Source organism: Mus caroli, unplaced genomic scaffold (genome assembly GCF_978045245.1).
Source record: "Mus caroli unplaced genomic scaffold, Mus_caroli_1 scaffold_18, whole genome shotgun sequence".
NCBI classification, from domain to species: Eukaryota; Metazoa; Chordata; class Mammalia; order Rodentia; family Muridae; genus Mus; species Mus caroli.
This window is the reverse complement of record NW_028227273.1, coordinates 86,811,648-86,834,191: the sequence shown is the minus strand read 5'-3', so window position 1 is coordinate 86,834,191 and position 22,544 is coordinate 86,811,648. Positions and strand designations below refer to the sequence as shown.

Sequence of the window (22,544 nt, the reverse complement as noted above, 5' to 3'; positions counted from 1 at the left end):
ACTCACTGCTCTTGGAGAGGATTTGGATTTGTCACAGCCAGCACTACAGTTCTAGGAATCCCAACACTCATTTCTGGCCTCTGTGAACACGTGTAGTGCACACACATGCCAGCAAAATATACATAAAATGTATTGAAATTTGTCATGCTAGATAGCTTAGGTTGGAGCTTGGCGAGATCACGACCCCTCTCCGAAAGTTGCTAAAATGTGAAAAAGACATGTAAACAAAGCGGCTTCATATTAGTCAAGTATTCATTATTTTAGACAAGTGACAAGCATGGCTCAGTTTTTGTTTTTTTTTTTGTTGTTTTTTTTTGTTTGTTTGTTTGTTTTTTTTTTTAAGCATTGATGCTGAGGCATTCAGCATTCAATAGCATGAGTCACTGATCAATATATACCAAACTGAAGACAGGAATATACACGTATATTTTTTTCTTCCCTCATGTTAAATACGGATTGAAGCATCTCACTTAGAAGCCCAGGTTCTATAGGGGACTAAGTCTAGAACTGAGAAGGTGTATCAGACCATGAACAATGAGCATGGAGGCTGGGCATTGGTATAGCTGGCAGGAGTTTCTATAGGCTAAAGACCATACTAGCTGATCGCCGGTACCAACGATGCTTTCAGCACAGCTGGCAGTTTTTTGTTTTTGTTTTTTTTTTTTTTTTTGGTTTTTCGAGACAGGGTTTCTCTGTATAGCCCTGGCTGTCCTGGAACTCACTCTGTAGACCAGGCTGGCCTCGAACTCAGAAATCCGCCTGCCTCTGCCCTCCCAAGTGCTGGGATTAAAGGCGTGCGCCACCATGCCCCGCTAGCTGGCAGTTCTTGATGGCAACAGCCTCCACTTTTCCCAGCAAGAGAAGATCAAGGCTGTGAGCTCCACACTGAAACTCCCACCAGCCGGCTCTGGCCTTGGTGTGACCCGTGCACGAGCTTTAAGGCCCTGCGCAGCGGAAACGCGTGGGCAGCGCGTGGCCGCATCCGGCGCGCCCTGGGACTAGCGGCTATGGACGTGGGCGCGGACGAATTTGAGCAGAGTCTTCCACTCCTGCAGGAGCTTGTCGCGGGTGCGGACTTCGTGGGTAAGGTGCCTGGGGTTGCAGGGACAGCCTGGGAACTGGTGTGTGGTGTTTGTGTACGGTATGGCTTTCCAGGCCAGAGGAGCTCAGAGCATCCTAGGAAGGAGAGGAGGCTTCCTTTCCCACTCCCTCGGGCAGCGCAGCGGGGGTTGAAGCAATCAAACCCGCAGCTCTGGACAGCCTTGTCTGGGACCACATACTCTGTCTCTGTTTTCCATGACTGTGTACATCTGCTTACTTCCTGGGGCATTTGCAGTGTGAAAGGTAGTGGCTTGCTCTGTGCCTGAGGAATTTTGTCTGTTTTGTGCTCCCGTAGGTCTGGATATAGAGTTCACAGGTCTGCGTTCAAACTTGTCTCAGCCCCAACAGATCAGGTACTGCTGTCTTACCTCACCGGTGTCTCCTTAGTTAGACCCTACCAGACAAGCATTGTGTCTGATCAGGCTCCTGCTGGCTGGTTTTGGTTTTTGTGTTTGGTGTGTACTGGGGGAATTATTATTATTATTATTAAATGTGTGTGTGTGTGTGTTGACAAATCTCTCAGTAAGTGACTTTTGTTGGCCAAATGCTGATAGGCTTTCTAATTGTGGTAACAGGGTAATAGGTCTCTGATTACAGGCACCTGTAGTAGGTACGCAGTGCAGAGACTTGCTACCTGCTTCTGATCCCCGTGCCTATGCAGTGAGATGCCTTTTTCTTCACAGTCTTTTTGACTTGCCATCTGAGTGGTATCTGAAGACCCGGCAGAGTGTTCAGCAGTTTACAATCTGTCAGATTGGTGAGTCTGATGTTTACTTCTTTGTTATGGATCATTCTAGAAGCTGTTTTACTGTGTGTGTTTCCTGTGGGTAAAACCAGCTTTGGCGGTTTTCAAAGATATTGTGTATCATTTTGTATGCTTGTTCTGTTTTAAGTCTGTGTGTGTGTTTGTGTGTGTGGTGTACACCACCTGAAACATTTACAGTGTGAAAGATGGTGGCTTTGGCCAAGCAGAATTTAACAGCCTTTTATTTCATAGCCTAAATAGACCAATGCAAGACAATCACTGTTAAACCTATTTTATCATTTGAGCAAAACTATATGTTTTGTCTGTGAGTGTGGGTGATTAGAAGATTTTTTTTTTATATGTCTTTAGTGTTTTGCCTGCATGTATGTATGTGCTCCGCAGGCCTGAGGTGCTTGCAGAGGTCAGAGGAGGATGTCACATCCCCTGTAACTGGAGTTACTGATGGATATGAGTCACCCAGATCCCTGACCACCACTGAGACAGCTCCCTGGCCCCAGTATGTGGGATTTTTTTTTTTTTTTTCAAAAGAAAACCTACAAGAACAGATTGTACATGTTTTACCTCTTGTTCTTTTCATTTAATGGCATTTAGAAGGCTGTGTTAGCATACAGACCTGGTCCTTTCACAAATCCATAATAAAACAAAGTATAGATTAGAATTTAGTGTCCTGCCAGAAGTGGTGGCACATGCCTTTAATCCCAGCACTTGGGAGGCAGAGGCAGGTGGATTTCTGAGTTTGAGGCCATCCTGGTCTACAGAGTGAGTTCCAGGACAGCCAGGACTACACAGAGAAACCCTGTCTCAAAAAAACCAAAAAACAAACAAACAAAAAAAAGAACTTAGTGTCCTAAATAAAGTATGTGTAGTAACCATTTGTTTATAATGAAAAGGATTTTTGCTACAGACAGCCTTCCTATTTACACACCTAGTGCACTTTTGTGTATCTGGGATATTTCCATCAGTGAGACTGAGTTAGAGTGTGTGCATTAAAGCATTGACGATACAGCTTACCATCTACAGTGCTCTGGGAGACTGACACCAGCAATGGTGAATTGGCGCTTATATACAAAACCCCTGGGAATGAACCCGACCTGATAGTCTAAAAAATATTCTGGTTTGATTCTGATTTATAATACTGGGGTCTACAAGTTTATGTGAAGGACCAGATAGTATAAATGCTAGATAGTATTTGCAGGTACTGTGATTTCTTTTACAAGGCCCACCTTTGTAATGGAGGTCCTGACTTTTTTGGTAAAGTGAATTATAAAAGCAAGCTGTGGGCCAGGTTTTCCTGCCTCCTGCCTTCTCTGAGGACGGATGTTTATGTGTGCTGACACTGGGGCCGCTCGCCCTTTCTTCTTGCGTTTTGCTGCTGCCTTTTTTTTTTTTTTCTTTTCTTATAAGATCTATTTGAGAAGTGCAAACACTCACTCCTGGTTAAGCTCTTTTGCTTTCCACCACTTGGGAAGGTTCCCACTTTGAGTGGCTTATTTAACATGGTAATACAGAGATTTTAAAGAGAAACCCTGTCTCGAAAAACCAACCCCCCCCAAAAAAAATTCACGTTGACCCTTTTTCGTTGTTTTGAGTTTTAAAATTTTTTAATTTATTCATTATTTATTTGTAAAATATCACTTATTTATTGTACACGGTAGCTGCCTTCAGACACACCAGTAGAGTGCATCTGATTCCATTACAGATGGTTGTGAGCCACCATGTGGTGGCTGGGATTTGAACTTAGGACCTCTGGAAGAGCAGTCAGTGCTCTTAACCGCTGAACCATCTCTCCAGCCCTAGTCATTATTTATGATGTACGAGTGCGGGACATGTGTGGAGGTCAGGTCACTTGGTGGGTGCATTCCGTCCTTTCACCTTTACCTCAGCTTCAGGGCTTGCTTATCCACTGCCTTTGTCCAGTGCCTTTATCCACTGAGCCATCTTGCTGGCCCCGATTTTTTAGTTTTTCTGAGACAGAATTTCACATGGAAACAGAGGATGGCTTCAAACTCATATTTCTTCCTGCCTTAGCTTCTCAAGAAGAAATGTAGCCAGACTCTTCAGCTTCTGATCCTCCTGCCTCCTTCTCCCAAGTGGCAGGACTACAAGGCATGTGGCATTGGGCCTGACTCTTGGCTTGTTTTAAAGCTACAAAAATGTTGATTTACCACTTTTGGGAAACCGGCCATGAGTACATTTTTGGTAATTTTGGCACAAGCTATGGTGTGGTAGATCTCATGCCATGAGTCTGTTTTGCAGTAAGGATGTGCCCCTGTTCTGCAGCCCCCACCATGTCTGTGGGTACAAAGCTTGGTGAGGAATGTCTAGTCCTTGGCTGACCTCAGGTGACGTTGCCTCCGTGTTCATTACGTCTGCCGTTGCTGTTCTAGGATTGTCCATGTTTTCCAGCATCGAAGGAGAGTCAAACAAGTATGTATGCCGACTGTGATGCACACAGCTTCTCCCATCTGTGTTTGGCAGCTTCACTTTGGTTGTCTGAACCACTTTGTCCTGGACACTGTCTTCTCACTTCTGGCTTTCGCATGCGCATACGCACTGTGCTCTCAAGATTGGAAGTAGTGTCTTTTCTGTGGGGCCTCTCCTGCCTCGTGTCTGAAGTGTTCTTCTGGTTCTTGTCTCCTCCCGCTGGTGCTCCTGCATCTTGGGAAAGCAGTAAGGAGTGTTAACATCTGGAAAGATGTTTAAGCTGCCTGGTAGCTCTCGGGCACCAGTAGTCAGAAGAATGCTGCACCTTTTTGGGACAGCTCTGCTTGGAAGCTGCCACAGGGGACTGAGCTGTGTGTGGGGGGGCAGTGCTGACCTGCTGCTTGGACTGAATATTTGGGTGGTCATGGGCCTATTTCTCCTTTTGACTTTGCACCCCAAGGGCAGTATGACTCCCTGTTTTCTTTGGCCCCTAGACAGTGTCTAAAATACATTGAGCATTCAGAAACCATTTAGATACTTGACTGGAAGTCAAACCCACACGGGGCTGGCCTGTTGTATGAGCCAGGCTGGCTCGCCTGTCTGTCCTGTCCTCATTTGAGGGTTTTCTCCTCGTTCTCTCTGCTTTATAGGTATGTAGCACACTCCTGCAATTTCTTTCTCTTCCCTACAACATTTGGGATCCTGGACTCAGAGTTCTCTTTCCAGGCATCTAGTGTGCAGTTTCTGAATCAGTATGGCTTCGACTATAACAAGGTATGCACCTGCTGAGGGGGCTGTGGTTGTGGAGGGGTACTCTAAACGCTCCGCCATTTCCCCTCCCTGCTCCCTGCCTACACGAGGCCAAGGTGTTCCCCCTCACTTTGCTGCCTGGCCCTCGAAATGGTTCTTACCAGCCACCTTGTTCTTTTCCTGTCTTCAGTTCCTCAAAAATGGAATCCCATACATGAATGAAGAACAGGAGAAGAAAATCAAGCACAGTATCCTAAGAGGGAACTGGAGAGTCCGAAGGTAGGCTCTGCCCTCCAAAGTGCCTCTGGTCCCCTACTGATAGGCTTCTGGCCTGCTCTGTGAATGGGGAGGCTGGCTCATCGTTTGATGAGCTTAGCTGAGGTGGCTTTGGCCACCTGTACTCTCCTGAGAGGAGGGAACACTCCATATCCTCTTCTTTCAACTCTCGGGTGAACATTATTTTAATCTTGAAAATAAAACTACAAGGTTTGGGGGGTAAAGCTCAGTTGGTCACACACTTGCTGTGAAGGACCCCCAGCTTGATCCTTAAAGCACATGTATAATCTTAAAGCAAATTATAATCCCAGCCCTGGGGAGGTAGAGAGACGTGCATCCTTGGGGGCTGGCTGGTTGACAGCCTAGCCAACTTGGTGTGAGATTCAGGCCATTGAGAATCAGGGGCTCTGTCTCACAAAGTGGTGGAGAACACTCAGAAAGGGCGGGCTGTTCTCTGCCCGACCCCCGGGATGCACACACACGTTACATACAGCATAGTGGCACACACGTAATCCATCACCCAGGAGAGTAGGGTGGCACGATTGTGAGTTCCGGGCGAGCCTGGGCTACATAGAAGGACCCTCATCTCTAAAAAAGAAAAACAAAGGAAAAAAGGAATTAACTTTGGGGGTAGGGTAGGGAGGGTTAGAGTCAGGGTTTTCCTGTGTACCATGGCTGTTCTAGAACTCACTCTGTAGACCAGGCTGGCCTCGAACTCAGAGATCTGCCTGCCTCTGCCTCCCGAGCGCTGGGATTAGAGGCATGCGCCACCACTCTTTCTTTGCAGTCTCTTCCCCTTGCCACTTGCACACCCCCCCCTCCTGACCTCTGTTGCTGAGTCTGCTTGATTGCTTGAATCCTAACTCAAAAGGCACAGCTAGCTCTCTTCTTCCTCCTCCTCCTCCTCCTCTTTGCCTCCCTCAGCTGCCAATCACAGCTTTTACAGCTCACCTGCCTTGTTGTTTTCCCTCTCCAACTCTAATGAAATGGTCCTTGAGGTTCAAGAGTGAAAACCAAGGGAAACAGTTTGAATTTCTGATCTTGTATTATTTTCAAGTGTTGGAGAGAGCTTAAATTTTCTAACAGAGGAGCAGAGAGTTCATCCATATGCTTGCCTTTTCCCTCATGTTTTCATTAAGTTCATTCCAAGTCCTCTGGGAGCCACGGGCAGCCAGTCCTGACAGTAGGTTCACTGGCTAGAGCCCCGGCTCTTCTTCCGCCCACCCCTTCAAAGCAGGCTTATGTCCCTGTGGAAGTCTGAAGAACTGAGTTTACTTTCCTCTTGCACAAAAAGACGTGGGTAACAAATGGCCGTTTTCATTGGTGCTGCCAATCTTCACTACGAAGTCACAGCGTTGAAAGCACAGGCTCCAGACACGAGCCAGTCTTAAGATTGCCTTAGGTGTCTAGTATGACCTCTGCCAATGTCTCTGCTTTCCTGTGCCCATTTTCAGCTCTCTGGATAAAGACCAAATCAAGGTGGTGATTAATAAGGTGACCCAGTGGCTGGACCTGGCTGAGGAAGGTGACCAGATGACTCTTCCTGGCATCACTGGTAGGCAGGGCAGGAGGCCTTTCCTCCCCACTTGGGAGCATGGGGGTGTCATGGCAGTGAACCAGAAAGTGGGGGACAGATTCTCTTTCCTGTGTGCCCTGATCCCAAACGTCCTGCTCATGACTGAGTCCGAGGCCTTTGCTCAGTAGGTAGCTTAGCCATGGGATGAAAGTCCTGACCTGAATTCCCAACTCTCAGAGGCTTTTTAACCTACACTGAGTGTCATGGGTGACTCAGAAGCCAATCCTTTTCATTCTACTCCAATGCCCGTTTTACTGACTTTGGGGAATCCATGCCTAGTGTAGCAATGCCCAGAGCCTGGTCTGCAGTCCCTTTGCCATGGAGTCTATGAGGTCAAAGCTGTCTCCAACGTGTTGCTCAGCTGTGATTTGTTAATGTGTTGTTGTTGTTTTCTTTTATGTGTGTGTGTGCCATTTGTCCTGGTGCAGCAGTGATGAAGGTAAAACCTGGCACAAGCTATGGCAGGCTCGGCCTCAGCTGGCAGTCACCGTCCTCTTCCCAGCCGGCCCATCAGGCTCCAAAAGGAAGTTTTACAGGAGAACCTCCTTGGTGGGAAGTAGTGCTCTTAGTTTTATGAAGCCTCAGCCCTTGGTCATTTCTTACTTAAATTTTGTATGTCAGCCTGAGTGTGGAACAATAAGTGTGCGGACAGCGTTGCTGCTTTGGGCCGCAGTAGAGTGGCTGTGTTGGAATTGGGCAGCTGGCTGGCATCTTCCGCTGAGACCAGGATCAGCTGAGTGCCTGTGTGCACACATTGGAGATCACAGTCAGGGCCTTGTGCATTCTAAGTAAGTGTATCTCCAGCCCCAGCTGCTGCTCCTGCTGGAAAACTTGGTTTTAGTATTTATTTACTTAATATTTCATGTGTATGGGTGTTGCACCTGTGTTTATGTATGTCCACCATGTGCATGAGTGATGTACAAGGCTGGCAGAAGAGGGCATTGGGTCCCCTGGAACTGAAGTCACAGATGGTTGTAAGTCACCATGTCGGTGCTGGGAACCGAACACAGGTTCTCTGTAAGAGTAGCAAGGACTCTTATTCACTGAGCCATCTTTCAGCATCTTTTCTTATTTTAATGGAATATAACTTTTTTTTTAAATATATGAATAGTCTATCTGCATGTACACCCACGTGCCAGAAAAGGGCACCAGATCCCATTATAGTTGGTTGTGAGTAACCATGTGGTTGCTGGGAATTGAACACAGGACCTCTGGAAGAGCAGTCAGTGTTCTTAACGGCTGAGCCACCTGTCTAGCATCATATTTTAATGGAATAAAACTTGTACTTGAAATAACTGAGGTGAGATTATTTAGACCTGGGGTATTTTCAGTCATTTTCTTCAAATGGAGAAGCCAGTCATCGTAAGACTCAGTGTTTGCTAGCTGTAACTTAAGCTTTCAATAAAAGATAGGTGTATAGAGGCTTGGGGCTGTAGCACAGTGGGTAGAGTGCACGAGGCCCTGGGTTCATTCCCCAGCACTTTATAAAGTCAGTTGTGACAGCTCCCTCCTTCCCCACCCCCACCTGCAACCCTAGCATGTGGGAGACAGAGGCAGGAGCATCAGGAGTTCAAGGTCACCCTCATCTCCATAGTGAGCTTGAGGCAGCCTGAGCCACATGAAACTGTCGCAGCACAGAAACATGGATCTGTTGCCATAGGCTTGTCAGCCCCCTCAGCAGAGGCCTTTCTGATGAGGTCAGAGGCCCTGTGATCAGATGCTTTCTGTTGGTGTTGGCATGGTGAGCCGTGCGAGCATCTGGAGGGTAGAACTGGCATCTCCCTAGCAATGGGCTTGAGCTGTTCCAAAAGCAAGACCCACCATGGGCCAGTGATCGTCATATCACCCAGTGACAAAGTTCCCAAGTGACAGCCAGCTTGTAAAGGATTGCTGGAGTATACATTACACAGCATACGAAGACCATGTGCAGCCCAGCCTGGTGGCACATGCCTTTAACCCCAGCACTCTGGAGGCAGAATCAGGCTGATTTCTCTAAGCGTCATACCAGCCTGGTCCTACATAGCAAGTTCCAGGCCATAGCTGCATAGTGAGACAGGCCCTGTCTGAAAACAAAACCACCGCCTCCCAACAGTCCTCAATATCCTCCCAACCCCAAAGTCATTCGAGGCTGGTGACTTCCCCCTTCACATCTGTTTGGACCTGTTCTTGTTTGTTTCATTTTTCAAGTGTTTGAGGACCACAGCATGTCACAGTAGGTCACACACATGAGTAGATGTGCGTCCAGCCAGATGTTTGAGATATGAGCAGCAATGTCCCTTTCTGCTACATTTGTTGTTTAAAGGATTTTTTTAAAAAAAGATTTATTTTAGGTTTATGCGTGCTTAGCCTCCATGTATGCATACCAGGTGCATGCCTGATGCCCTTGGGGGGTCAGAAGAGGGCATTGGATCTCCTGAAGTTGGTGTTTTGGATGGTTGTGAGCCACCATGTGGGTGCTGGGAACAGAACCCAGGTCTTCTGCAAGGGCAACAACTGCTCTTAACCATTGAGCTGACTCTCCAGCCTATTTTATTTGATTTCTTTAGACAGATCTTACTGTGTAGCCTTGGCTGGCTTTTAACTTATTTTTTTATTTTTCTGGTTTTAGAGCTTTATTGTAGGAAGGTAGGGAGAAAGAGAGAAGGTAGAAAGAGGGAGGCCGTCCATGGCCACATGGAGGGGGGGGGGGGTAGGGAGAGAGAGGAAGGCTAGAGATGAGAGTAAGGAAGGTGGAAGCTTAAACAGGGCCTGGAACTTTTTACATAGACCAGGCTGGCCTCAAACTCAAATCTGGTTGCCTCTGCTCCAGAGTGCTAGGAGCAAAGGCGCACAGCCACCATACCCAATTTACTAAATATTTTTATTTGAGAAACCAGTTATTTTTCTTAAAATGTTATTTTTAACTTTTTTTGCTATAAAAGTGCCTTCTCTAAGTTGTAATTCGTATCAGTTCCTAACAGGGTTAATATCACCAGCTGCAAACTACAGAAACAGCCACACAAGTGCCCCTAACTGAAGAGCATTCTTGAGATCCAGACCTTTGAGGATGTGGTCCTAGAACATCCCAGCAGGCACACGTGGATGTAGGCTCGGGCACCCTGGAAGCAGGCTTGTGTGCAGCCCACTGGTCACAGGCTCAGAACATCTATTCCTTGCAGGCTTCTCCCACGGGGAAGGAAAGGAGAGTTTGGTAGTGCTCAGGTTCTGTGTATGCCTTGTGCTTCCTTGCTGCAGGGTTCCAGGCCTTTGAGGTCCAACTGGTGCTGAGGCAGGCCCTCCCCAACATCTGGACAGTGCTGAAAGAGGAGGGGGTGAGTCCTTGCCTAGATGTATGTCCTTAGTGCCCCCAGCTGAATCTGGCCTCTGAAAGGCTTTTGTCTCCTGTTTCTCTCTGTGGCAAAGAGACAGATACTGCTTTCCAGCTGCATTGCCAGGCTCTCGCTCAGAGCACGCGTGTCTCTCTTCGCTGCAGGTGATTGTGAAGAAGGTGAGCCAGCCACAACGCTGGTACCTTGAGCACGCCTCTTGTGACCAAGTCAGCTGTTGGAAAGAACAGATTCTTCTCTCTGCAAGAGGCTTCTCTGTCTTTTTTCAGATGTTGGTGAAAGCCCAGAAGGTAGGGAACAGCTCTTCTCTTGTTTCTGCTTTGCCTTTCCATCATCTTTTGTATTTCTAGCAGTAGAGTTTGAAAGCCGCTCTGCTAATAAAGTTATCTTTCTTCACTTGACCTTATTCAAAAGCCAAGAAGTGGTCAGAGATTTTTTTTTTTTTTTAAAGTGATTCTTGGGGGCTGGAGAGATGGCTCAGTGGTTCAGGGCACTTGCTTTTGCAGAGGACCGAGGTCTGGTTCCCAGCACCCGCAGGGCCTCCCCAGCCATCTGTAACTCCAGTGGATCTGACTCCCTCTTCTGGCTGTGGACACCAGGCAGACATGATATATAGACATACGTGCAGCCCAAGCACCTATATAACAAAATAAGTGACAGGTACATTTTGTTTGTTTGTTTGTTTTTTCGAGACAGGGTTTCTCTGTATAGCCCTGGCTGTCCTGGAACTCACTTTGTAGACCAGGCTGGCCTTGAACTCAGAAATCTGCCTGTCTCTGCCTCCTGAGTGCTGGGATTAAAGGCGTGAGCCACCACGCCCGGCTGACAGGTACATTTTTTTAAATACTTTTTATTAGGTATTTTCCTCATTTACATTTTCAATGCTATCCCAAAAGTCCCCCATACCCTCCCACCCACTCCCCTACCCACCCACTCCCACTTTTTGGCCCTGGCATTCCCCTGTACTGGGGCATATAAAGTTTGCAAGTCCAATGGGCCTCTCTTTCCAGTGATGGCCGACTAGGCCATCTTTTGATACATATGCAGCTAGAGTCAAGAGCTCCGGGGTTCTGGTTAGTACATCATGTTGTTCCAACAATAGGGTTGCAGATCCCTTTAGCTCCTTGGGTACTTTCTCTAGCTCCTACATTGGAGCCCCTGTGATCCATCCAATAGCTGACTGTGAGCATCCACTTCTGTGTTTGCTAGGCCCCGGCATAGTCTCTCAAGAGACAGCTATATCTGGGTCCTTTCAGCAAAATCTTGCTAGTATATGCAATGGTGTCAGCATTTGGAAGCTGATTATGGGATGGAACCCTGGATATGGCAGGCTCTAGATGGTGACAGGTACATTTTTAAGGTGACTCTTTGTCTTTAGCAAATTGCTTTTGGCTTTGTGGGCATAGCCTTGCTTTTTATGTGGTTAGTTTGATGGAAGACAGTGCCTGAGATTCTCCTGTGTCTTTGTCCCTTGAAGCAGCATGGGAATTTTAACAGCAACGACCTAAAATTGCATAGAGAAACTGTGTCTGCCTCACAGATTCCCAGTGTGGACCCTGCCTCAGGGTCCCTTCTGTTCATTCATCTCCCCTCTCCTCCTCCCTTCCCCTCCCCTCCCCTTCTCTGTCTGTCTGTCTCCCTGCTCTATTCCCTCCCTCCATCTTTCTCCTCCCCCTCCCCGTTTCCTTCCCTCTTTCCACTCCAGCGGTCCCATTACCTTGTGTAGGAGCTGAAAGACACTGAAGGTGGATTATCAAGTATTGTGGGAAATATTTTAAAAAAATGAACCTGTCAACTCCCACCGGAGCCAGGCCACACTCCTGCGCTTCTGCCACCACCACCAACTCTCTAGAGCTAGCCCCTGCACCAGGTGATCACACTCGCTCAGTCTCTTGGCCTGCCAACTCGCCAACTCTGTGAGGCCACATGGCTCCCACCGGGCCATCTCTTGAATGCACCCCCCCCACCCCCGAGTTCCTCTCGCTTTCATGCAACATCCCATGAACCCCTGGTTAGCCATCTCAACACCCAATTACTGGGTAGAATCAAGACTCTTAACCAATCAGATTTATGTATCAATAATAACAAGATGCCAATACAATAATTTCAGGGCCAAATGATAATGATAAAGCCAATTATTCTAACCTTTTTATTGCTATCACGTCAGCCTCCATTCTGGTTCTCTCACTCCTCCTCAGACCACTGTCTCTGTCTCCTCAAAACCTCTCTCAACCTCCCTTCTCCTGTCCAACCACAGGCCTCCCACTGCCCTAATGTGATTGGACAGGGAAAATCCCGCAACAATCAAGTGATCTAAAACTATATTCTTTATTGGGAAAAAAAACCAAAAACCTGCTTTAGAGCAAGTTTCTGCCCTGATTTTTAGAATTCCTTTCCCTCACCTGTTGCTTTTCTCCAAGTAGCCCTTGGTAGGACACAACATGATGATGGATCTACTGCATCTCCATGAGAAGTTCTTCCGACCTCTTCCAGGTAGGGGGGAAGCCGGGTTCTTCTTCTGGCCTCAGGTCTGTGTCTGTACCACCTTCTGAGTAGAGAGCAGGGAGCCTGAATCTGATTACATACCCTCCTCCTGTGACTGGCCCATGGTGTGACCTGTGTATTTAATCTTAAGGTTGGCTTTTCCTCCTCACGCCATTAGAGACCTAACGGAGGTCTAGATGTTTCAGGGACTGCCTTGGCTCCTGTCTGGTGGCTGTGCTCCTTTCTACACCTGAGTCTGTCCTTGGACAAATGGCAGTACGGCAGAGTGGGCAGTGTCCATCCCTCAGGGTGTGTGTGTGTCTGTGACCTCCAGCTGGTGCCTTTGCCTTCTCTGCTTACCTGTGAGGTGAGATGGCAGTAGTGACCTCAGCTTGGTGGCAGGCATAAGGGGGTTCACAGAGATGTGGTACGCACTAGATGGGAAGGGACAAGAAGCTCCAGGAGTTCTGTCAAACAGGACTGGACAGAATAGCTGCGTTTGAGCATATTGGAAGAATTAGAGGCAATGATTAAGGTGCACACAAAAAGCTCGAGCAAACAGAGAAAACAGTCAGTGGGAGAGGAGACGTGAGGCAGATAGGGAAGTTCCCGCAGGGGGTGGGCTCCCTGTGGCCCTGGGGGCTGTGACTGTGGAGAGGACCCGTGGGAGATGTGAGCAGCAGGCAGCTGGGAGGAGGAGAAGGAGGAGGTCAGGACTGTTTCACAAGCCCACAGCTGTCACAGTACACCGTGAGCTGAGCGCGAGGACCTGGCAGACGTTCTGTTGGGGTAGGCCAGGGAGTATGGTGGAGAATCCTGGGGCTTCTGGCTTGGGGGTTGTGGTGAGGTTTTGTGTGCGGTGAACTTCAGTGTCTAGGTGCAGTGTAATCGCAGAGTGTAACCTATTAGAGTCTGTTAAACCCCTTCCTTACCAGAGTGCCTTACTTAGTTACATGCAGTCAGTCGAACTGTCTCGGACTGTTCTCTGCATAGCCATTAGTGCCTTACTTAGTTACATGCAGTCAGTCGAACTGTCTTGGACTGTTCTCTGCATAGCCATTTATTACTTATGTGTGTCCTCCCGAGCTCCTAGGGTGCTGTTAGCTGATGACCTCAGTACGCTGGGCCTTGAGTTTGGTTGGAAGCCACGTGACCTTTACCATAGAAAGTGGCAGTGGCCTCGTGGCTGGAGAGCCAACGTCCTCCGTGAGGATTAGAAATAGTTCCAGTTTGTGTCTTGTTCTCACTGCTTTACTGGGCAGCACTGGGCAGCGGCAAGGCGGACTGGAGGCTGGCTCCGCGTGCTTCCACTAACCCATGAATTCACGTGTCCCGTTTGGACCTTCCCTCTCAGAAAGCTATGATCAGTTTAAGCAGAACATCCATAGCCTGTTTCCTGTCCTCATTGACACTAAGAACGTGACAAAGGACATCTGGAAGGTAAGGAGTGGCTTGCTTTGGGGTAGGGGTGTTGAATTTCATACTTGTGACACTTTTCAATGGATTTTCACCTATTCCAAGCCCCAGTTGTGATGTATTTGTAGGTAAATAGTGTAGTTTTCATTGGACAATAGAGCAATAATTCTGTGGGCATTTTATTCTGTTTCGGTTTTTAGGACAGGGTCTTGCTAGGTAACCTAAGCTGACCTTGAACTCATGACAGCCCCCCACTCCCCGCACCCCCACCCCACCCTCGGCCACCTCAGCCTTCCACATCCTAGGATTAAAGGTATACACTATCATGCATGGTCCAAACAGTTTATTTTAGAGATTACTACATATTTATAAACCTATGAGGGATGCCTAGAAAGTATTATTCTAAAGAATAAGGCGCCCCTTGTAAAGTCTGGAGAAAACCCTGTTGTCAAACACTAAAGTCATGGGTTCTCTGACAGAGTTAGAATCTCAGGAGAGGTTGCAAACTGATCCTGGCTCCACTGTCCACTTTATGTGTGGTCCAGAGTGGGGGCAGGCGGTATTCCAAAAGCTCCCAGGTGACTGTCCTATAGCCCAGGTCTCACACAACATGTAGAAAAGGGAAGCATTCGGTTACTTTGCATTTCTGCCCAGAGAGGCCTTGGGTGTTTGATCTTCACCTGTTCCACTTTTGATCTTGGGACTTAGCAATCTGACGTTGCCCCAAGGCCTTCTACTCCCCAGAAAACCAGCTATTCTGCAGATAAAGCCCGCCTTAGCCCAGAGTCTCAGATTCCTGTGTTCACATACTTCCTTAAACAGAAGGTGTGAGTTCTGTGGCTGACACTGACCTCTGCCAGGGTCACTGGGACGTCTTCTGTGATGCCCCCAGAGTCCTGCTCTCCTGACCCTGGGATGGTGTCAAGGCCAGCATTTGCCAGGTCCATGTAGTGACCCTTTGTGAGGCCTGCAGCAGATGGTGACCCCAAGCACAGTGCTCCGTTCTTCATGATTGCAGGAACTGCGTTTCCCACGGGTCTCCAACCTCTCGGAAGTGTACGAAGTGCTGAGCAGGTGAGGAAGGTGTTTCTAGAGCAAGGCCTGCAGCCTCAGCTGCCCTTTCTCTGATTTTAACTTATTCCAAGCCCCCTGGTTTTGATATATTTGTATGTAATTGGCATGCTTTTCACTAGAGGGCAAAATAATTTTGTGGTACTGCTCCCTAGAACACAGCTGCTTGGACCTAATGTCCCTCCACCCAGCTCCTCAAGCCTCTGTCCCTGCCTCAGACAGCATTCTTGGCCCCACTTCTGAAAAAACAAAAAACAAAAAAAATCCTCTCAGAGGTCAGAGGTCAAGGTCTGAGCCTGCTGCCTGTCTTCTTGAACATTTTATAAGTTCTGTCATCTTTATTGACATTCCTGTCACCAGCAGACACATTCACCTTTCTTACTGGTTTCTTTTGAGGCAGGATCTCAGGTGTCTTGGGCTGGCCTTGAATTCGCTGTGTAGACAGGGATGACCTGACCTTCTGATCCTTCTTCCGTCTCTCTTCCAGATGCTGAGATTGTAGGCCTGTACCAGTATGCTCAGTTTTATGGGGGTGTTGGGGCTAGAACTCGGGGCTTTGTACATGCGAGGCAAGCGCTTGAATAGCTAAGCTGTATCCCACATACCCTCCTTGTCTGAGGCCAGCAGGGCTGCTCTCTTGCACGCTTACCACCCTCTCCCTGCATCCTCCCTTCTCTTAGACCCTGCCTGCTTGTCCTTTTCCCAGGTATCCAAGCCGCCGCCACCCTTCATTTTCCTCACCTTTACCATCTAAAACTTAAAACCAAGCTGCTCACTTTTTGACCCTCTCCCTGGCTCCCATGGTAACCCCGCAGTTTTCGAGAGAACTTGTGGGAAATACGTGCCATCAGGTTGTAGAATAAAAGTGTCAGAACTTCTTCACTGGTGGGAAGCCTTTGGTGGGGTGCCTAAAACTGGTATGGTAACATACCTGTTCCCTAGAGACAGGTTATCCAATCTGCCTTTAGTCCCCTTCACAGCCTCCCTTTCATCCATGCCCACTGCTATTATGTTTCCCCCTTTGACAGTTACTCAGGATACCTGTGCTTGTTCCCGGCATGAAGTTGCCCATGTGGCATTAGGAATAGACCATGGCCCCTGAGCTGTTCAAATTTGCTGCACAGTGCCTTGTAGCTTGGGCTTTCTCCCCCTTTGGCACACTCTGGATTTCTTTGTCGTGGTGAGAGGGTTGGTTGGTGTCCCTGTTTGTTTCTTTTATTTGTCTCTGATATTGCATCTTGAAGCCACTCCTCCTGAGCCCTCTTCTTGCCCATTGTCTTTTCTTGGCTGGCCTTTGCCCCGCTCCGCTTTTGTTACCACCACACTGCTTTTGTGCAGCTCTCGTTCACAGTTGGCTGGCCTGTTGTCTTCTGTTGTTTTCCTTGTTTGAAGCGCCAGGGATTGAACCCAGAGCCTCAGGGTCTGTGGCCTTGTCAAGACCTCGTTGGTCCATGTCTTTTAAAAAGGGGGTGTGCTGAGCGTGGATCTCTATAACGTAAGGAGCTTGGGGTCAAGAAGGAGGAGTTTCTTTTAGTGAGTTGATCTTTATCCCCCTTCTGTTTTTCTAATAGTAACTTGAATCCCACTAAGGATTCTGGACCGGTGATTATTCACGCAAGACAGTGTAAAAAATACGGTATGTCCCTGGCATAGTTGGTAGTTGGCCAAGTGCCCTGGGGCTGAGTTGAGGGTTCTGCACTCTGGTCCCCCAGGCAGCAGGCTATAGCCCTGGGTTGGGTTCCTTCCTGGCCGCCTTGCTTTGTTCCCCACAACTCTGCCTTACAGATATGCTAAGCTAGAGAACTGTTCTGGGCACAGGAACCTGCTTTCTCTCAGTGTGTGAGGTATAGGCTGCCATCTCCACATAGCCAAGACCAGAGTGAGAAATGTTTATGAGCCGGGAGAAGGGTACACAGTGCGTGTCGCACTTGCCACAGTTGTTGACTAGGATGGGAAGAGGGGTTTCCTCCTCAGGATGGTTCTAATCACAGTTCTGTCATTTGTCTCTTTTGGAAAACCACTTCAGCTGAGACCAAGTGCCCTCACGAAGCAGCCTATGACGCCTTCCTCTGCGGGTCAGGTAAAGTGTTCCGTTTGAAGGGTCTCATGCTCTATTGCTGTGGACTGGGTCTTGTTTGGTTCCTGTTTGATAGCACAAAGAGCTGACTTGGCATTTTCCACAGGCCTGAGATCCGTTCCGTCTCTTGTTTTTTTCTTCTAGTTCTTTTGAAAGTGGCTCACTTGCTCCTGCAGAGGGTGCATGGGTGAGTGTCCTTCCTTTCGTCCTGGTACCAAGTCCTCAGGTCTCACTCAGCAAACCCTTGTTAGAAGCCAGGACCTCTGGTCACAGGACCTCCAAAGAGAAGGAATGTATAGTATGTGGGTGTCTCTCCCACAGCCAGTGCAGTGTTGAAGTGAGCAGTCTGCTCCACGAGCCCTCTGCTGCCACGATGCCTTCTGCCTGGGTCCTGCAGTGCCTTGGCAATATGGAGACTGGCATGTGCATTAGGGAACCCACACAACAGAGTTGGAATAGTGTCCTAATTTCTCGTAGAGAACTTCCCGGCTCAGTGCTGTAGCCTTGCCCGCTACAGATGCTGTAGCCTTGCCCGCTACAGATGTTCCCTTAGCTCTCAGAGGCTACAGTGAAGAGAGAGGATAAAGTGTTCAAATGAAGCACACATCACCAGGGATTCATAAAGGCTGCAGGGACACAGAAACCCAAATCGGAACATAAACACATGGCCCCTGATGGTGGCATTCCATCCTGTGTACCCCTGAGCTGGTCACGGATACCAAGGGCACCGTTGACATGTGCCAGAGCTGTTATGTGGGTCACATTAATTCCATGGGACTCAATGGGCCCACAAAGGGAGCTGTTCACAGTTATAACCTGTTCTTCAGGACTGGCCTAGAAATGTTTGGACTATTCTGTGAATTTAGTAGTCTCTGCTGGCCACAGATATAAATACAAATATTGTCTGATAAACTGATGTGAGGCTTATAACTTATGTGAGGAACCTGCTGGCCGGTTTCCTCTCCCTCTGGTGTGGCAGCATCCTGGTGCTCACTGGCAGGTGCTGTATGCTGGCACAGAGGGGGCTGCCTGCAGCAGCGCGCCTCGTTTTTTGGACCCATGCCCTACCCACTCTCTTCATGTTAGCTCTTGTGACTGGAAAACCCTTCTCAGGTTAGAGAAGCTCGTGGCTGTCTCGGCCCTCCTGGCGCTTTGGCCGCTGCTGCTTCTGGGATATTTGGGGTACAGCTGGCAGTAGAGGTGGTGGGGCATTGGAGTCAGGGTGATGTTACTGCAGAGGTTATAAAGTGGAGCTTCCTCCAAACAGGGGCCTCTCACTCTCACAGCCTCCTGCCGATGCTGGTCAGTGGATACCAGAAGTTCTCGGTCCAAACTCTGCTTGTATGTGTGGGAAGCCCACCAAAATGAGCCCCAGAATAGGAGGGGTAGAAAGGAGAGGTGCCCAAGGCAGCTCCCTCCCCTGCATCCCACCATCACCTTAGCTATAGCTGAGGACCTGCATAGAAACCTATCTACCTGAGTGCTTCAGGGTTTCTCTCTGTTCATACAGCAGCGGTGCTGTGCACGAGCCTGCCTTCCCCCAATACCTCGATGTGCTGGCGCCTTACGTGAACCAAGTGAACCTTATCCGAGCTGGGGTTCCGAAAATTGTGAGTATGTCTCATTATGCGCTCTCATCTCGCTCAGGCCTGGGGTGGGCAAGCAGCCTAGGGCTCCCTGGGTTGTGCTGCAGGGTTCTGGTGACGATTCAGGATGCAGTGGGAGCTGAGGAGGAGGGTCGCACCTCGTGACACTCCCTTCTTCTCCCTGCTCCCAGCCCCAAGCACAGCCTCTTGTACAGTCTTGTCGCATTTTCAGACTGTGTGAAGTATCAGAAGTATGTAGAGTTTCTCTTGGCTTTGTTTCCTTAGAATTTTTCTGGTCCCGATTACCCCAGCATCCGCCCTCCTGTACTCATTCTCACCGTCAAGAAGTGGCCTGGGGTGAGCGAGCATCAGGTCTACCGTGAGTTCCAGAATCTCTGCAAGTTCGATGTCAGGCGGTTCACTCGAAGCCAGTTCCTGCTCCTGACCAATAAGTTTAAGGAGTAGGTACCCTGCTCCAAGCCCCGCCTCTTCATCCTTGCTGCCTCTTCGCCTTTAGTGGCTGTGGCCACCTTGCTTGCTGACCTGAGAAAACTTCTTTTGGCAGTGCCCGCAGTGTCTTGAAGGAGTACAGGAGCCACCCAACCCTGCAGGTCTCCTTGTACCGGTCCTGGAGACATTCCCCCAACATCACCTGCCTGTTACAGTGAGTGGCCTGGCAGAAAGTGCCTCTGCCTGCTGGGGTCCCATGTGGTCTGGCTCTGGCCACTAACTGCTATGAGTTGTCAAGCCGCTGTTGACAGGTGTGAAGTAAAGTGAATCCCACCGGAGTGCTGGGCCCTGCTCCATCAATGCACTAGGGTTGGGTTGGGGAGAGACCTGGTGGCAGGATGCAGTTCAGAGGAGATGGTGGAAGCCTTAGTGAGAGTCGGGGAAGTAAGGAGCTAGCCAAGCTGGGGGTAGGTGGGCTGGGCAGCCACCCTCGTATGGAGGTGCCTGTGAGCGGAGGGCCAGTGAAAGGAACAAGAAAAGAGGAGATAAGGTAAGGAATGGGTCCCATCCCACGAGGCTACACCAGTGAGGACTATGGATGTGGGATTGAGTGGAGGAGGGGGACACGATCCAACTCCCAGTTGCAAAGCCTCCTGTGCCAGTGGGGGACACAGAGGAGGCAGAGGGTAGGAAGCACCAGAGAGCAAATATGGCTGTGAAATGGTCCAGCCTGGGTGGTGAGTGGGAAGGGAACCAAGCAAGTAGCAGCCCCAAGTTAAGTCGAATTTGAGTTTGGAAAACAGACTCGGAGTTGATCCTTAGGCGTTAAAGCTACCGTGGACCTAAAGCTACCTCTGAAGGCAGCCTCTTGTCCTGTCAGTCTCTGACCTGACCTCTAGGGAAGGCGGCTCATCTGTATTGACCCTGAGGGGCGGAAGTTGAACACCTGAAGGATGGGTGAAGGGACGTTCATGGTGGGGATGTAGCTCTGTTGGTAGAGTGCCTGCCTAGCATGCCTGAAGCTCTGGCCTTAGTCCCCAGCACCGCCTAAACTAAATGTGGTGCATACCTGTCACCCTAGCACTTGGGGTGTGGAGGCAGGAGGATCAGAAGTTTAAGGTCGTCTCTGGCCACATAGCAAATTTAAGGCCAGCCTGGGAATACTTGAGATCCTGTCTTAAAAAAAAAGGAGAGAAACATTATTGAACAAAATTGGGAGCTGAGAATGGGGAGCAGAGCCTGTGCCAGTTGCCACCAGTCCCCAGGCAGACCCTGCCTCATCCAGGCCTCTGACTTGTGCCTTTGTCTTACAGGGTCTGCAGCATAGTCACCACCTGGGCCATGATTGCATTTCTCCTGGGAAGACCCATGCCCTGAGAGCAGTGAGCCACCTCAGCTTCTGTCTTAGCCTCTGGAGATGGCCCTCGTGGCTCATTTGTATAAACCAGTTTGTTTTCATGCAGACCCTTGCAGTCCTCTGTACATATTCTGTTGTGTTATAAATGTGAGATTCTGTAAATATGGCTGATGATAAAGAAACCCTTGTATGTCGGACCTCTGTACACGGCCAGTGCATTCCTTCCTGTCAAGTGCTGGGAGAAGTCCCCGGCCTCTGGGGTTGAAGCCACTGCTCCAGCATGCCCAGAATTCTGGTGGCTTTGCATGAGTGAAGGGGCTCCTTGGGACAAGGAGCTGGCAGAGATGAGGGAAGGGGCTGCTGTGGCTTCAGTAGATGCTGTGTGAGCATTACACTGGGCCATCACTGGGCTGCAGAGATCAGTAAGGCCCCCAGGACTCCAGGCTCATGGAACTCTCAGAAGAACAGAAGAGCAGACCCTGAACAGGTCAGCAGGAGAGAAGTTGCAGACAGAATATGAAGGTAAAACATGAGGCCTTGTCACAGAATGGAGTGATGAGAATGACCCACGCTGGGGGAGGCTCCACTCGTGCTGGCCCTGCCCCAGCACGGATTTGTGTGAAATCCGTAGTTACACGACGGAGCAGGCGCTGCACTAACGCATTGCTGCCCGAAGACCAGACACAGCCACCTACCTATCTCACCAGAATGCTTTTAAAGCCTCAGTTTTTGAGATGAAGAGAGGAGCGTTATCATTTTCTCTCCAGAGCTGAGAAGACAGGTGACCCAAGCTTTTAAGTTGTGGGGTGGAGCAAACTCAGTCTCCTCACCCTAGACTCTCGGGGACTTGGGATTGAATGCCATCTCTCAGGAGTCTTATCCTTTTCTTTCCCCAATTCATCCTGGAATTAACCTCTGCTCTCCGGGCTAAGGTGGCTATTGTGTTGCTGCCTCTCTGCACCCCCCTCCCCTGCATCTATTGAGCCCTCCTTTCTTGCCCCATGGTCACTCATTGCCACCTTTTACTGAGATCATAGGTAGGCTCTAGTTTGGAGGGCCCCACCCTCCCTCTTTGCTACACCAGGGATAACGTGGTCCCCCGGGGTGAGTCTGATTTCCCCATTTCACTGTCCCTTGATAGAGGCCACCTTCCTCAGGTGATACGCCACTCTTACAGCAGGATTCAGTCAGTGGAGACCTGTGGAGATGGAGGATGACTGGAGGAGCTGGCTGATCACAACCCTGTTTCACCTGATCTTTTTTTTTTTTTTTTTTTTTTTTTTGGTTTTTCGAGACAGGGTTTCTCTGTATAGCCCTGGCTGTCCTGGAACTCACTTTGTAGACCAGGCTGGCCTCGAACTCAGAAATCCGCCTGCCTCTGCCTCCCGAGTGCTGGGACTAAAGGCGTGCGCCACCACGCCCGGCTCACCTGATCTTTTTGTTTCAGGGCAATGTCTACAGAGCCTCCTGACCCTGGTAACACCAGCTTATCTCCCCTCAGCTTCTCTAAGGAGCCTGGGTGAAATCCGTTGGTCCCAGGGTCTTAGGTGGCTTCCTATCCCGTTGGATGTTTATTTTTCGTTTTTTGAGACCAGGGACCATTGTGTATCCCGGGCTGTCCTCAAACTCACAGAGGTCCATCAGGATCAAAGTCATTTGACTTGCTTCTGTTTTCTTGATGGCCACATGCCACGTGGGTCACAGAACTCACTTAACCTCAGGTGCCAGCCCGTTCCCACATGGCTTTCTCGTATCTGGATGTGGGGTTTCCAAAGAGGGTCCCATGTAGTTGTGAGGCCTCTGTAGCCTGCTGCCCACACGGGCTGTGGCCCATCAGCCCCGGCTCCCAGCAGCCCAGCTGCGTGGACACTTATCGCTGTCTCT

General features: G+C 49.2%; 1 protein-coding gene across 2 annotated transcripts; it reads left to right on the top strand.

The window, feature by feature from the left end:
- The first annotated feature begins 683 nt into the window (after positions 1-683).
- Pnldc1 (PARN like ribonuclease domain containing exonuclease 1) lies at positions 684-20,855 on the top strand. 2 transcript variants are annotated; one of them, XM_021149725.3, is made up of 19 exons: positions 684-1,083; positions 1,397-1,454; positions 1,785-1,858; positions 4,255-4,294; positions 4,942-5,065; positions 5,232-5,320; positions 6,772-6,872; positions 10,128-10,204; positions 10,366-10,509; positions 12,643-12,712; positions 14,058-14,143; positions 15,138-15,193; positions 16,762-16,826; positions 17,217-17,270; positions 17,412-17,454; positions 18,781-18,877; positions 19,139-19,314; positions 19,419-19,517; positions 20,617-20,855. In XM_021149725.3, the coding sequence occupies exons 1-19, from the start codon at positions 1,008-1,010 to the stop codon at positions 20,678-20,680; spliced, it is 1,593 nt and encodes a 530-aa protein (XP_021005384.1). In that variant the 5' UTR covers positions 684-1,007; the 3' UTR covers positions 20,681-20,855. The 2 variants fall into 2 exon arrangements, with proteins under 2 accessions (XP_021005384.1, XP_021005383.1); XM_021149724.3 differs by having other exon boundaries at positions 18,778-18,877.
- The last annotated feature ends 1,689 nt before the right edge of the window (positions 20,856-22,544 follow it).

What these genes read in the sequence shown, in the direction of transcription:
- Pnldc1 (XM_021149724.3), top strand. Translation starts at nt 1,008, where the DNA reads ATGGACGTGGGCGCGGACGAATTTGAGCAGAGTCTTCCACTCCTGCAG. An exon ending in GACTCTTCCTGGCATCACTG is followed by an intron (nt 6,873 to 10,127) that starts GTAGGCAGGGCA and finishes TCCTTGCTGCAG; the next exon opens with GGTTCCAGGCCTTTGAGGTC. An exon ending in AACATCACCTGCCTGTTACA is followed by an intron (nt 19,518 to 20,616) that starts GTGAGTGGCCTG and finishes TTTGTCTTACAG; the next exon opens with GGTCTGCAGCATAGTCACCA.